Here is a 16,191-nt window from a genome sequence, read left to right on the forward strand (position 1 = left end):
TTTATTTCGACATGTTATTTTTCGAAATAACATAAGATTTTGTCCAAATGCCAAGTTTGTTTCTTTCGTTATTTTTATTTGATTCATGTCATTTTTTAAAAGTACATGGTTTTTTTTCTCTTTTCTTTAATATTTGCCGTCGGATGTCTCTCCCTTTCGGGATATACTCTACCACCACTTATTCCGTAGTAATATCACGGTGGCCATGGCTAAATGCCGAAATGTTTTTTTCGTTATTTTTATTTGATTCATGTCACTTCTTAAAATTACATGGTTTCTTTCTCTTTTCCTCTAATCTTTGCCATCAGATGTTTTTTTTTTTTGGATATTTTCTACCACTACTAACTCTGTAATAATATCACAATGACTATGACGACCGTATGACTTCTACTGCCAGGTCTCTTTTCTTTTTCTCACTGAACCTTACGTTGGAGTCTCCACCATCACAAACAAATGTATCATTGTTAAAACAATAAGTTTACAAGGTTAATTGGTCTTTCTCTTACCCCTACCCACCACAAAAAAAAAGTCATTTATTTAAAAAAATCTGACTCATAGTTAGTTTGTTAATTTATTTGCAGAATTTGGCTAGCTTCTAATATTATCCTTAAAAATATAGCCGGAAACAATAACTTTGAGTTATATATCTAACATGTAAAAAAAAAAGATATACCCAAAAAAAAGTAAGTTTAAGTTAAAATGATTTTTCTATTCCGTGACGAGGCGCTTAAGAGGTGTGTATACCCCTCGTATTCAACAAATCAATTGGCAAGAGCGTTAATATCGTTATCATTTTATCTAATCCCATTAGCCTAGTTCTTATGTCGAGTGGACAGACTTAAAGGATGATTGTCAAAATGGTGAAGGAAGGAGTAGTTGAAAGCAGCTGAAGCGGGAGCTGAGAGCGGAGAGCGGAAGCAGGGAGCGGAAAACGATACCTGAGAGTGGTAAATAGAAGCGGAGAGCGGTGACCTAAAATAAATTTTATATTATTAGAAGAAAATAAAAACTAATATATTTGAAATTTAAACAAAGTTTAAAAGCTAAGAAACCACAATACCAAAATAGTTTGAAACAAAATAATAACCACAAATAGTATATCTACGGTTTCTCCATAGTTGCTCTGCAATGTTGTTACGAATACCCGCCATATATGCATCACCTGTAGGTACATAATCCCTTCCTTGACTTTCTTCTTCATCGTCATCTGAATCTGACAAATCAAGCACTCCATTTTCCATTTGTTCGTACTCTTGAAAATCTTCATCATTATTCGTTGATTTTCGTATGAAATTATGTAATGCCATAGTCGCTACGATAATCTTACAAGACATGTACCCTTCCAATGACTTTTATCTTTTTGGTCATTGCATAATTGCAATATCCCATAACTCAATTGATGAGTCCAATAAAACTTTTGCTAAACAATGAATGCACATAAAAATATGTTAAGCTACTAGCGATAACATCTATATAAATATAGATCAAATAAGAAGAAAAATAATCTATTAGCAGTAGTAATATACTGAGAAAATTCACCTCAAGTGAAGGTTGTGCAGAAGCTTCACCTGGATTTGCCATGTTTTCACTACATAAAAACAAAACTCCAAATTATTCTTTAATAATATGCTATTGATTCATCAGAAATAATAATGATGAAACATAGAAAGGAAGATTATTGTGAAGAATTTACCATCAATGGAGAAAACTTAAAAAACTTGAGTGAAGAATTATTAGATTTAGGTAAGGGTGTCAAGTTGGTTAAACCAAACCAAACCAACCCATATCTATATTGATTTAGTGTTTAATGGTTAATGAATCAATCCAATTCATTTAGCAAATGGTTTGGATTAACCCATAACTCATTTAAATGAATGGATTAATGGATTTAATGAGTTGATCCATAACATAGTTTTCTTATAATTTAAATCCTTATTAATTGATAATTAGTAACTATCATGTTACCACCACCATCATCATCATCACTCCATCATCATCTTCATCACTCCATCGTCATCAATTCACCACCATCATCATCATCTTCGTCGTCGTCGTCATCATCACCATCACCATCACCATCACCGTCATCGTCATCGTCGTCGTCGTCGTCGTCGTCTTCGTCGTCGTCGTCATCGTCGTCGTCGTCATCGTCTTCATCGTCATCGTCGTCGTCATCGTCATCGTCGTCGTCATCGTCATCGTCGTCGTCGTCATCGTCGTCATCGTCGTCGTCATCGTCGTCGTCGTCGTCGTCATCGTCGTCCTCGTCGTCGTCATCGTCGTCGTCGTCGTCGTCATTGTCGTCATCGTCGTCGTCATCGTCATCGTCATCGTCGTCCTCGTCGTCGTCGTCGTCGTCGTCGTCATTGTCATCGTCATCGTCATCGTCATCAACATCATCAACTAATTTGATCATCACTCACCATAGCGAAATTCCGTCATAGAGTGTAGTCGAAATTGTCATTATCAATGCCATCGAAATACTTGTATCTATGATCATTGGTTCATAAATTGATCACAAAAAAAGGTTTACGCTTGCAACACGGTTACACTAACGCAATCGACAGTTTGACCAATGTCCCAAAACAACGACCAAAGACTCCATGAGTGGCGATGAGGGATTCGAGTGTCAGTGGCTTTGCCGGTGAAAGGCGTTGTTGGCTTCGTCGTTTAACGTTGTCGATGGATTTGCCGGTGAAACCATAAGATTGAGAGAGATCGGCAGTGAGAGATTTGACGCCGAGAGAGATCGAAGGTTAAGCGATTTAAGAAAATTATGTTTGTTTCGGTTTACTAAAATCGGTTTAGCTATTCAATTCGGTTATATTTGGTTTACATATTTGATATTCAATTATTTAATTTTTATTGGTTTGGTTATGGATAACCTATTAATCCATTTTAACCAAACCATTTCAATCCAACTCATGAAACTCATTAAACCATTCAATCCATTAATCCATTAATATCCAAATTTTCAACTCATTAGATCCATGAGTTGGATTGGTTTGGATTGATCCATGAATTTAAAACCATTTTGACACCCCTAGATTTAGGTCTCATATTTATAGAGATTTGTGGAAAATTAATATCTTATTTTAATATTTAGAAAAATCTGAATTTAGATTCGCAATTTGACTGAGACTTACAAAATCTTACGTGAAAACTATTTGAACTGATAAGCATCTCTCATAAAATATATTTGAAATTGATTTTCTCCAAAAAATTAAGAGATTTTGTGGATTTAGTTGCGTTATAACTCTTGAATTTAGAGTGTGATAACGCTCAACGTTAAAAAGCAGTTTCCAAATTTTAAGGAACCTCTATTAGTTATCTTGATTGCTGGTGACTCAGCGAGGAGAATCCGTAACTTCCCTATAAACGTGTTTCCAATCACGTACTTAGTTCTTTCATGACTATTATGTTTCCATGTTTTTATACAAACTTTGATTTTGTTTAATATAGATTAATTCAGCATATATAGTAAACAAAAATCTTATTATTCACCTACAAATATTAACTATCGAATTAAAAAAATTCTTATTATTCTTCTGAAACATAAATTTACTTCATAAATTCTTATTATTCTCTCTTAATTCTATTGTTTTAAAATCGATACGATAATACTCTATTATAGAATGATTTTCGTCCAAGAATCACGTTTCTTAGTTGACTGGGTTATGAAAACCTACGTGTTCGCCATTACCTGTCTTTCGTACCACATTTTTATAATTTGCTTTATCTTCTTCTTCTTTTCCTGACAACGCTCTATCTTATTTTCACTAAAAAAACAACTCTAAATGTAAGTGTTAGTTCATTTGTTGTGCTAATGGTATAGTCACACTTGGCCTCTTCCATGTCAAAGGAGAACAATCCAATGATATATTTTGGTACCTCTAAGGATCCATTTTTTTTTTTGTTCAAAAATCTATGTAATAATAATAATTTGAATAAATATCCTATGTAAGTGCGGATGAAGTACGATAAATTGAGGAAAGTAAACGAGACAAGAAATTTGTTAACGAGGTTCGGTTTTTCCTACTCCCCGGGACCACGTCCAGATTTCGATTCCACTAGAACAAGAAAGCAAATTACAACCAATTCGCAAACGCGTAAAACAAGCCCAACCCTCTTGATTTACCGCTCCCTTCTATAACGTGAAACCTTAAGGATAATCTCTACCCTGAGCTAAACTCCCCTTGAGTCTAGATTTAATCAGGATAACCTAACCCTGAGCTAAACTCCCCTTGAGCCTAGACTTCAAAACAAAACCACTTGATCACACAAGCACAAACCCGCAAAACTAAGTTGCACACAATCTCACCGAAAGCTCTCAAAGATTTCTTCTTTATGCCTCAGCTCTCTTGCTTCTCCAAGACGTCCTCAGCTCCTCCATATATAGCCAAAACGATTTCCTAATCACCATAGGAGAAGATTTCCAATTTCCATAAGAAAAAGTAAATTTCCTTTTACACTTTTCCTTTTCTTCATTAAACTCCACTTTCATCAAGTCTTCCAAATCTCTTTAAGTCCTTTTTCCTTTGTGATTCATCCTCTAAACACGCTCCAACCATATCTTCTCAAACCTTCTAGAAACCGACACACACACAAAAACAGTCGCATCTTGACTTACTTCTTGAATCATTCAGGAACTCTATCAGACAAAAACTTGTATTACTTCTTAACTCATTCAACAACTTCATCAGACTACAGCTACATCTTCATTCTCCCCCTTTTTGACTATGTTTGTGAACTCATCAGTTCTAACTCCAAAACAACAACACGAAACACATCATCATTCTCCCCCTGAATGAGTCACAACATGGTCAAAACTACTTGGAAAATTCTCCCCGCTTTGCAATACGAGGTTGATAGCCTAGTACACCACCTCCATAGAAATCATCTTTCCTAACCCAAATCTTCCTGCGCCTTAAGCCTACATGACTGGATTCTCGAATGAATCTGAAATAATTCCTCTTAATATGCCCTTGAACTCCACAATGATAACATGTAGGACCATGAAATCTCACATCATAAGCATTCTTCATTCGATTTCTCTCCCTCAACAATCTGAAACACCTTGGCCTAATATGCCCAACAACACCACAATGATGACAAACAGGTCGAAAAATTCTTTGAGGTGCATTCTTCAATTCTGAATTTTTCTTTAAAGCTGATGCAGTCTCTATAGTAGTTCTCGTACCTGATGCAGTCTCTGCCACAGTTGTAGTTTCTGACACACTTCCTGATCTAGACGTGATTTTTCCACCATAAACAAACATTGGATCCGATTTTGAAAGTTTTCCTTCAAATCCAAGGCCACACTTATCAGTCTTGCCAATATTCAGAATATGATCCAACTTCTTTGTGCCATTATTAAGCATCCTCAAATTCTTTTGAGTTTCTTCAAGTTGTACTTTAGCTTGTGATGCTTCTTCTTCTTTTTCTACCGCATATTTTTGTGCTTCAATGACTTTAGCCTCTAACTTGAGTTTCTCCTTAGTTAACATTGAATTCTCTTCAACTATTTTAAGCCAATGCTCATATAAGGCTTTGTAATTCTCATGAAACTCTTCATCACTGATACTTTCATCGTCATCACTTTGATCATTGACACTTCCAATTGCAGATCCTGTTGCAGATACTGATGCAGACCCTGATGCAGATGCTGATGTAGACCTTGATCCAGACTTTGCTGCAGAACTAGACTCAAAAGTTGTAAACGCCACAAAATTCTTCAATTCTTCACCATCATCTGAGTCAATTTCAGAATCACTCATGATAAATCTCTTCTTCTTTTGCTTCAGCAAATTCGCACATTCCAAACGCACATGTCCAAAACCTTTGCACTCAAAACATTGTTTGCCCTTCGATGAATTGTCCAACTCATCTCTTTTTCCATTAGCCCTAAAACCGTGAAGAGATCTGTTTCCCTCATTCCATGAGAACCGCTTCTTGAATGGCAAACTCAATATCTCCATCAATCTTGATATCAAACTCTGTCTTACTTCCTGAACGATCTCCTAAACGATTTCCTGACCTCACCCTTGATCTACCCGAAACAAGACTAAATCTCTATCGAGAACCTTCTCTGATACCAATTGTAAGTGCGGATGAGGTACGATAAATTGCGGAAAGTAAACGAGACAATAAATTTGTTAACGAGGTTCGGTTTTTCCTACTCCCCGGGACCACGTCCAGATTTCGATTCCACTAGAACAAGAAAGCAAATTACAACCAATTCGCAAACGCGTAAAACAAGCCCAACCCTCTTGATTTACCGCTCCCTTCTATAACGTGAAACCTTAAGGATAATCTCTACCCTTAACTAAACTCCCCTTGAGTCTAGATTTAATCAGGATAACCTAACCCTGAGCTAAACTCCCCTTGAGCCTAGACTTCAAAACAAAACCACTTGATCACACAAGCACAAACCCGCAAAACTAAGTTGCACACAATCTCACCGAAAGCTCTCAAAGATTTCTTCTTTATGCCTCAGCTCTCTTGCTTCTCCAAGACGTCCTCAGCTCCTCCATATATAGCCAAAACGATTTCCTAATCACCATAGGAGAAGATTTCCAATTTCCATAAGAAAAAGTAAATTTCCTTTTACACTTTTCCTTTTCTTCATTAAACTCCACTTTCATCAAGTCTTCCAAATCTCTTTAAGTCCTTTTTCCTTTGTGATTCATCCTCTAAACACGCTCCAACCATATCTTCTCAAACCTTCTAGAAACCGACACACACACAAAAACAGTCGCATCTTGACTTACTTCTTGAATCATTCAGGAACTCTATCAGACAAAAACTTGTATTACTTCTTAACTCATTCAACAACTTCATCAGACTACAGCTACATCTTCATTCTCCCCCTTTTTGACTATGTTTGTGAACTCATCAGTTCTAACTCCAAAACAACAACACGAAACACATCATCATTCTCCCCCTGAATGAGTCACAACATGGTCAAAACTACTTGGAAAATTCTCCCCGCTTTGCAATACGAGGTTGATAGCCTAGTACACCACCTCCATAGAAATCATCTTTCCTAACCCAAATCTTCCTGCGCCTTAAGCCTACATGACTGGATTCTCGAATGAATCTGAAATAATTCCTCTTAATATGCCCTTGAACTCCACAATGATAACATGTAGGACCATGAAATCTCACATCATAAGCATTCTTCATTCGATTTCTCTCCCTCAACAATCTGAAACACCTTGGCCTAATATGCCCAACAACACCACAATGATGACAAACAGGTCGAAACAGAACCATTATGGAACAGAACCATTATGGAACCCCCAGCTTGGACAAGGAATATCTGTCAGGGCCCAGACCTGTCTCGCCATAGAACATGAGAATAACACATGATTTACAGATTCATCCTCTTCTCCACATAACTGACATGTATTATCCACATGCATCCCTCTCTGCTTCATACTAGCTGCCACAGGTAGAGCACCACAAAGTACTTTCCAGATAAAGACTTGGATTTTTGGGTCCGTTTTCAGGCTCCATACCTTTGCTTTTAGATCATTAGTTGAAGGCAACTGTTCAGCTTGCAACCGAGTTTGCAGATTACAAGTTTGGGATGCGAGCCAATAAGCTGATTTAACAGAAAAATCCCCAATCTTATTATGCTTCCACGAATAAAAATCAGCCAATTCAGTAACAAGCCTGATCTTCTTTATTCTAAGAATATCATCCGGGGGAAAGTGAAAAGCCAGCTTCTGCGGATCCCATTCTCTTTTATCCCAATCAATGAGCTCAGACACCCGTAAGTCAGGATTGAAAAAATAATTACGCCTGTATGGAGCACGCCAAACATCATCTTCAATCCACTCATCAATCCAGACTTTAAAGGACTTCCCATTGCCAATATTCTTGTTGATTCCCTGAACCAATAGATCTCTTCTAAACATAATGCTTTTCCAAGCATAAGAGGGTCTTGCACCAAGGTTGGCAGTCAAAAACTCAGATTGAGGGAAGTACCTGCTTTTCATAAGTCTAGCAAACAAACACTCAGGAAACTGCAGAATTCTCCAAGCCTGCTTAGCAAGGAGAGCTTGATTAAAGGTCTGGATGTCCCTAAATCCCAGCCCACCAAGAGCCTTTGGAAGACAGAGTTTTTCCCAACTAAGCCAGTGAGTTTTGTTCCCATGTTCAGAATTACTCCACCAGAAATCTGCCATTGCACTAGACAGCGTGGTACACGTCGTCTTAGGAAGTTTAAAACAAGACATTATGAAGACTGGCATTGCTAAAGCCACAGACTTTAAAAGAACTTCCTTCCCTCCTTGAGATAAGAATCTAGCAAACCAACCAGAAAGCTTTGCTCTTAATCGGTCTTTGATAAAACTGAGAAGTTCCACCTTTGAGCCACTGAAACACTCGGGCATACCTAAATAAGTCCCTGCCCCACCTTCTTTGATGATACCCAAACTAGTTTGAATGTTTTTTTTAAGAACAAGGTTCACCTTAGAGCCGAAGGTGATGGAAGACTTATTTAAATTGATGCATTGCCCTGTAGCCGCCCCATATCTATTGAGAATCTCCTTCAGAAACAAGCACTGATCTTCTGAAGCTTTACACATGAAGAGACTATCATCAGCAAACAATAAGTGATGAATTTCCGGGCCATCCTCACTGAAACTGATTCCTTGAAGTTTTCCTTCCCGCTGACCTTTATTAAGAAGATGGGTTAAGCCTTCAGTACACAAAACAAAGAGAAAATGACCCAAAGGATCTCCCTGTCTTATGCCTCGCTGAGGAGAAATCATACCAAATGATTGGTCATTGATTAACACAGAAAAAAGTGACTGTGGAAACACAACACATCACCCACTCAATCCACTTAATATGAAAGCCCAAGGCCAACAACAAAGCTCTAAGGTAGCTCCACTCTACCCTATCGTATGCTTTAGACATATCAGTCTTCACAGCCATAAACATGGAAGCAATCTCAGAATGTGTATTAAGACTGTGCACCACTTCATGTGCCACTAAAATATTATCAGTGATCAATCTTTCAGAACCAAAAGCAGACTGATTCACTGAAACAATCTGAGGCAGGAAAGGTTGGAGACGATTAACCAAAATCTTGGAAATAGCTTTGTACAAGACAGAGCACAAACTAATTGGCCTCAAATCCACCATCTCTAAGGGCTGCAACACTTTTGGTAAAAGACAAAGGTAGGTATAGTTCCATTCAGCAGAAAGAATACCCAAATCAAAGAAGTCTTGAATCTCTTTGATAATCTGAAGACCAACCACATCCCAGAATTGTTGAAAGAATAACGCCGTCATCCCATCCGGACCAGGAGCACTGGAAGCCTTAATGGAAAACACTGCATCTCTTATCTCTTTTGGTGAAACCGCATCAACTAAAGACTCATTCATGTCAGCCGTGACTTTAGCAGGAAAACCCTCAAACCATTCATGAAAACTCTGAGGATTGGAAGATTTAAAGAGGTTATTAAAATAAGCAGTAGCTACTTCCCCTTTGGCAGCCTCAGAACGTTGAATAATCCCCTGAGTATCTTTTAATTTTTCAATCCTTTTTCTGGCCCTATTCCCTTTAACAGCTCCATGGAAGAATTTTGAATTCATGTTTCCAGCTCTCAGCCACTGTTGTCTCCTTCTTTGCCTCCAGTAAGCCTCTTCACTTCTGTATGCTTTAGCTAACTCTCTCTTCAGCACATGAACTTGCAGCAAATTAGGCCACATTTCAGATTGGGCTTTTTCTAAGGCATCCTCACAAAGCTGAATTTTCACCTGAGAATTCAAATTGTTATTTTTCTTCCAGGTACTCAAAGCCTTTCTGCAAGCTCGCAATCTGTGAGACACCAAGAAACCCCTAGTACTGACACCAGCCTTCCATGCCTTAGCAATCGCAATCTTCACATCTGGTTTGTGAAGAAATCTCATGTCAAACCTAAATTGCCCTTTGTAAGAGTCCTGAGAAGCCACCAAACAAAAAACAAAATTTTCGTTAAATATTTTAACGGTTTTTGTTTTTTTTTCAGTGTCGAAGGCTCATTTTTTTCTATTACTAATGTATTCGACCAACTAGTCATCGAATAGTGTAACTAATTGGTTATGAGAAGACCAATGAGGGCTGAGGGTGGATGAATAAAATGGAGTGTCTAGCGGGTTAAGACACTTCCAAATGTTGGTTGAACCCAAGTGTAAGGGGTCGAGAGACCTATTCTAACACCCGTCTTAAGACCTAATTCTCTAGTCAAATATGATATCTCGTGTATTTGTCATTGCTAAGACATTTATTAAAAAGTTGAATAATTAACAAATTTTAAAATTTGAGATATTAAAATACATAATGGCTAAGTAGAAATCAGATTTGGTGTGAGCAAATTAGACATTCTTACCTGATTATGTGAACCAGTTAATTAATTGTTTGAATTATGAAAGCTTAAGGGTAAAGCGGTACTTGAATCTTTAATCTATTTTATAAAAGAATAATCTATGCTAATTTGGTTTCCGTTGTGTAATATTGAACAGTGGCTCAAACTAAATGAAAATGGCTAGTAATATGATTAGCTCAAACTAAACACTTTGATTCAAAATGTGGTAGGAAAGCTTTCATACACGCTTCGATGCGAAAGATCTAGGCCAGGGGCTTTCAATCCACAATGTGGTAGTTGAGCACGGGAAGTTGTTTTGGTCTGTCGACCATTCTTCTCTGCACCTATGTTATCAACTTGGGATTGGTAAGAAGGTATCCATGGTATGTTGCTCCAAAGGACACAGACCGTTTGCATTTCGGTCGTAGAGGACTCTCGGTGGTTCAAGTCCAATACTTGTACAACTTTATCTAGTCTTCTCGATTATTAGTCCTCCAAAATCCTTGGCTCTAACTCATGCTCACCTCCTTTTCACGCTTTCTCCATATTTTAGCTCCAAAGTCCGTCATATTCGTCAAAAGTCCCTAAGAATAGGAAGACTTGAAAAATATGCAAATGGCCTTAAAGTACTTAAAAGACGAAACAAAAATGCAAGAAAATAATATGGAAATGAGACTCTAAAAACGTTAGAAAGCCATGTCATTACAACATGCTACTATTGCTCCTCCCCCACAACAAGCATGGTTACATATCCAATGAAAGATCGAAAATCTGATGTAATACATTAACTGATTGAGGTCTTTAGCAGGGTCGTGTTGTTTCCAATCCATTACCATCAGACAAGAAACTTCCCTAGTTCATCCCACTCAATGTTCTTTCTAGCTATTAGTATTTTCTATGTTTTATCTCCTTTTTCTTTTAGGTTCTCTTTTCTGATTTGATCATGGGTTATATTTTTTTGTATTTCCTTTTTTTTTTTTTTTCCTCCCCTGTTTTAAACGTGATGTTGGTGTAAATGAGCTCTCCAATGACAAAAAAAAAAAAAATATTAAAGATAAAAGTACATAATTTTTTTTTCTTGAACCAGAGGGTAATAGTTTTATTATTCCACATAAGTACATCCATTTTACAAACTCAAACAAAAACAATTTCTACTCAAGATCTATGTAGGCTTCAAGTTATGAAACATAGCATCCCATCGTGTGTCATCGTCTCTTTTATTGTACTCCACATATACACTTGGGCTCGGTGGTCTTCCTTTCAACGGCCCTGATAATCTCAACCGTTCGTTTAAGTTTCCATCTAACTGTCCCGACACAACAGGGCTTCTATAAGCTAATATGAGTCTTTCTTGGACACTTCGATCCAACGGTCCAGATAGGTTCATGCTTCGGTTGCTTACTAACGTCATTTTCTCTTGCATTCCATGTTTTAGATCCAACGGTCCAGATTTCGCTATCCTTTTCCTCTTGATCACAGGTAATCTCTCCACTTGTACCTCAGCTTTTTCAGCATTGACTTTATTATTATTACCTGAAAGTTGTTAGCTAGTTTTGTCAACATATAAAAAAAAAGTTTTAACTAACACCACTTCAAGTCTTCAACCATAAACCCTAATAATCTCGACATAACTTTTTTTTTTAAAAAGGACTCATGGATCTACAAAACTTAGACTTCTAGCTTCACTCATAAATGCTGTTTTTTGTTGTAATTAGTTATATGTAAACAAATAATTCGTGATTAGGTGCATTATCTTGACCTACCAGTCAAAACCGCTGCGGTACGGCAGGCTCGCGTCGGCGACTGTTTCTCCTTAAGAGGTTCAACCACGGCAGTTCCTCCGAGATAAAGCCACTTGTTTAAGCGATTGCAGACACTTTTGGTGGCCTTGATGACGACGGACATGAGTTTGGCCGAGAAGGGACGATGCTGATAGGAACTAAGTGCTTGTGTTTCTCTCTTTGAGAGTTTGAGAATTTCTACGCGGTGTTTGGCTACACTAATACCAAGTCGCCGGAGAAAGTTGTGGTTGAAAAGAGCTATGTCTTCACTCTGGAGCTTCTTTTGAGCGAAGATGAGTCCGTACTCGTAGCTTAGGGTCGGATCAAGGTCGGTTTTAGACAGCCATGAGAACCAATCCATCGTCTGTGTGCATATGATGTTCTTTGAGTTTGGAGGACATATGTATATATATGTGTAGTTGTGTGCGCAATTTATGGGTTATCTTTTGGACTAAATATATTCATGGTTGCATACATATACATACACGAACATTTTTCTAACGTTTAAATAACACTAAAATTAATAACATTTTAGATATGTTTTGGTCCCCTCTAAGAAAATTAAATAAATTAAAAATGATATAACAAATCGTCCCAAAAGTATATGTAGTTTTGATTAATTTCTGGAAAAAAGGAAGAATTATGAGGTTATTTTTTATAAATGAGGGACACACATAAGGGACAAATAAAGAAGTAACGAAAAATACGGCTTTAGGCTTTTTATATTTCTAAAGCAATAATGTAGTGGTTGTGACTTAGAGAGATTTCTTTTTCAACCACTCCATTTTCTTAAGTTTTCGAATAACAAACATGTGATATTGAATGAATAACAAATAAATACATACAACATTGTATTGGTTTTCTTTTGGTGTTGAGCATGGTGCTGAATTTAGTTCATATTAAAGGTTTTCTCCATTTTATTACTAGTTTTTTTATACAAATAATTTTAGCACTATTTTTAATCAAGTAGTTCCATACTTTGCGACCTATAATGAATTTTGACCGAGAACCAAATTATGCAAATTATTTGCTTCCGTCATCAAAATTATGATTCAATATATATTTGTTTCTCTTCCAAAAAGTTCTCCAAGATCAACCGGTTAAACTACTTCTTTCGTATAAGTACAAGCGAGAATTCATACTTTCATAGTATAGTAAAATAAGGAAGAAAAATTTCTCTTGTTTTTGGTACTTTTCGCAATCAACGGACCGCAAGTTTTTATATTGGTTCCATTTAAACATAAATCATGATAAACTTTTAACCAGCTCTTAAAAACTAACTATAACAACCGGGCCTTGTGGCCTAGTGGTAAAGGGGTCACAACTGTGACTTCCGCCACCAGGGTTCGAGACACGGCCACTGGCAGGTTTACATAGGGGAATTGCCAGCCTCGTGGGATTAGTCCTTGGGCCTAGGAAGCCTTTGGGAGACCCGCGGTTATTCAAAACACTACAAAAAAAAGAATCATTATGACGTTCAGTTGAGACGGAAAAAAATTGTCACAAATTTGTGACTTTTTTAGATACTATGTTATGACGATTTTTTTTTGTCATAAATTCGTAATTATTTCGTCACAATATTGTTACGCACTAAATAGTAACTGTAAATTGTCTCGATGAGTGACAAAATAGTGACGTTAATATTAGTCGTAACGGTGGTGACGTTTGTATTACCAATATGTAGTCACAAATGGTGACATTAATTTGGGACAAATTATTGGTCATAAATTTGTGACTTTTTAGATACTTCGTTGGGACAAAATAAATTTTGTAACAAATTCGTAATTTTTTGGTCATAATATTGCTACGGACTAAAACATGACAAAATAGTGAAAATAATATCAGTCATAACAATTGTGATGGTATTATGACACTTTTCTCAAATATATATATATATATATATATATATATATATATATATATATATAGATTATCCAGTTAAAATACCTATATATAGTGAATATTCATTGTATTTTAACGTGGAATATACAAATTTTAGAAAATAATTAAAAATAAAATAAAATAATCGATTACATCTTTCACAATTCATAATTATCTTTAAAACTTAAAATGATTTTATTGTTTTATAAAATAGATAACAATTTGAACTTATAATAAAACATCCATTTCAAGCTTGCTTCATGTCTATTCATCTCGTGTCTAACACTTAATCCCTGAGACAACATGAATATAAACAAAAAAAAAATTAAAAATAACACTTGATGATGCTCCAAATATAAGCTGAACACAAAAATTGACATATATAGTTTACCTTCTATAGTCGGTATTGGAACTAACTAAACGATTAATAGTATCATTCAATTTTCTTACTTCGTCTTCTAGACATTTGACTCGGTTTCTCAAGAAAATTACTTCCGTTTCATCGGTTATTGTTGTAGTGCCATTCTGAAAGAAGATCGACAAAGTAAGACGCTTATCACAATTTTTCCTCGATAAAAATACAACGTGTTCATAGGAAAGAGAACATTACTTACTTTGTGGGCAGCTAATTTTTCTTTGTAATCATTTGAGTTTGCCATGGCAAGATAAGCAGCTTTTTCCTTCATAGTAAATCGAAAAAGAAGATCGACAAAGTAAGACGCTTATCACAATTTTTCCTCGATAAAAATACAACGTGTTCATAGGAAAGAGAACATTACTTACTTTGTGGGCAGCTAATTTTTCCTTGTAATCCTTTGAGTTTACCATGGCAAGATAAACAGCTTTTTCCTTCTTAGTAAATCGAAAAAGACTAGTAGTGTTTTCTTTTCCTTCCTCAATGTCACTCTCGTCAACGATTAACTGATCAAGATCCTCATCAACATCGATTGTACTTTCAAAATTTGTGATCTCTTTCTCGATTATCGTCTCTTCTATACATTCATCTTTTCCAAAAACAAACAATCCAAGATCATCACTTGTATCCAGCATTGGCGATTCATAGACGTAGCTCGAAAACCAATTATTTAAATTTGGAGGTTCTGGGAATCAAATGAAATAAATAAAATTAGGTTCTCGCACAAATTTACAATAATCAAATAATTTTAATTAATAAGAGGATAAGCAAAAAGAATACCAGAAAGGGGTGAATCATAAAGACTATCATCTGAAATCTGCACAAAAAGTAAAGAATTTGAGAGGATTCTAATAAATCAGAAACAGAAAACCTACAATGGTGAGATATAACTATACCTGTTTCATCTTCTCGTACTTTAGAAAAAACGGAGGTGAGGTCTGTATTAAAACATCATCAACTTATCAATCACATCATAAATTTCTTTTATTCGGTTTACTAATTTTGTTTTCAGTTTGTCAAAATCATGTTTCTCAATCAAATCCAATAAACCCCAATCTAATTAAAATCTGGAAAATAAAAGAAATAGATCCAAACGCCCACATGAACAAAAACGATTGCACTGAAATTTATCTAACGGTTTGTAATGATAAAAATCGTATATTTAATCAAATCCCCGTGGGAGTGTAACTCTGTTTCTGTTTCAATATTATTGATAGTTTGCCCAAAAAATAATCAAATCCAATAAACCCCAATCTACAAAAAACGTGGTGACTATCAAATAGCTAAACCTTTAATTCACATCTAGAGGAAATCACACTAATTGAAGAACATACATACCTTGATAGTATAGGATATCGCATAAAAAAGGATGAATAAAAAATTGGGGAAGATTCTATATAAACGTGAAACGGATGCTTCCACAAGCTTTTATTCTATAAAACGTGAAAGAAGGTATTTAATTTTTCATTCTTTTCCATTATTTTTTTGTTTAGTTTCAATTGGAAAAATTGGAGTTAGGGTTGAAAAATACTTTGGGAAAAATGGAAAATAAATCAAGAATTTTTTTAGGGAAGAAAAATATAGGCAGAGCAGATAATAAAAAAAAAATAGAATATATCTATATATATTATATATTGACGATAAGAACAGAAAGTTTAATAAACATATATATAGTGCTTTGTGGACGAGAGCAATTAACGAACAGAAAACTCATATACAAGAAAGTAAGTTCGTTCTCATTCAAGTTATTTAA

At 35.9% G+C, this 16,191-nt stretch overlaps 2 protein-coding genes and 1 pseudogene across 3 annotated transcripts; all 3 read right to left on the reverse strand.

Annotated features, from left to right (window-relative positions):
* Positions 1-4,218: 4,218 nt before the first annotated feature.
* LOC110230118 lies at positions 4,219-10,930 on the reverse strand (annotated as a pseudogene).
* Positions 10,931-11,446: 516 nt separating this feature from the next.
* LOC9321920 lies at positions 11,447-12,688 on the reverse strand. The gene is made up of 2 exons (XM_002885808.2): positions 12,125-12,688; positions 11,447-11,894 (listed from the first exon to the last, which is right to left on the reverse strand). Exons 1-2 carry the CDS (start codon positions 12,501-12,503, stop codon positions 11,524-11,526), a joined length of 750 nt encoding a protein of 249 aa, XP_002885854.1. The 5' UTR covers positions 12,504-12,688; the 3' UTR covers positions 11,447-11,523.
* Positions 12,689-14,135: 1,447 nt separating this feature from the next.
* On the reverse strand, positions 14,136-15,959 carry LOC9321921. Of its 2 annotated transcripts, XM_021033119.1 has the most exons (7): positions 15,777-15,959; positions 15,335-15,376; positions 15,219-15,255; positions 14,807-15,123; positions 14,638-14,703; positions 14,415-14,548; positions 14,136-14,316 (listed from the first exon to the last, which is right to left on the reverse strand). In XM_021033119.1, exons 2-7 carry the CDS (start codon positions 15,341-15,343, stop codon positions 14,310-14,312), a joined length of 570 nt encoding a protein of 189 aa, XP_020888778.1. In that variant the 5' UTR covers positions 15,344-15,376; positions 15,777-15,959; the 3' UTR covers positions 14,136-14,309. The 2 variants fall into 2 exon arrangements, with proteins under 2 accessions (XP_020888778.1, XP_020888779.1); XM_021033120.1 differs by lacking the exon at positions 14,638-14,703.
* Positions 15,960-16,191: the final 232 nt, after the last annotated feature.

This window comes from Arabidopsis lyrata (assembly GCF_000004255.2).
Source record: "Arabidopsis lyrata subsp. lyrata unplaced genomic scaffold ARALYscaffold_3, whole genome shotgun sequence".
NCBI lineage: Eukaryota > Viridiplantae > Streptophyta > Magnoliopsida > Brassicales > Brassicaceae > Arabidopsis > Arabidopsis lyrata.

Excerpts from the sequence above, each read along its gene's own strand:
- LOC9321921 (XM_021033119.1), bottom strand. Across the intron at positions 15,124-15,218 it reads TTATGATTCACCCCTTTCTG|AACCTCCAAATTTAAATAAT; the intron begins GTATTCTTTTTG and ends TTTGATTCCCAG. Across the intron at positions 14,549-14,637 it reads AAAAATTAGCTGCCCACAAA|AATGGCACTACAACAATAAC; the intron begins GTAAGTAATGTT and ends ATCTTCTTTCAG.
- LOC9321920 (XM_002885808.2), bottom strand. The coding sequence starts at position 12,503 with ATGGATTGGTTCTCATGGCTGTCTAAAACCGACCTTGATCCGACCCTA. Across the intron at positions 11,895-12,124 it reads TACCGCAGCGGTTTTGACTG|GTAATAATAATAAAGTCAAT; the intron begins GTAGGTCAAGAT and ends AACAACTTTCAG.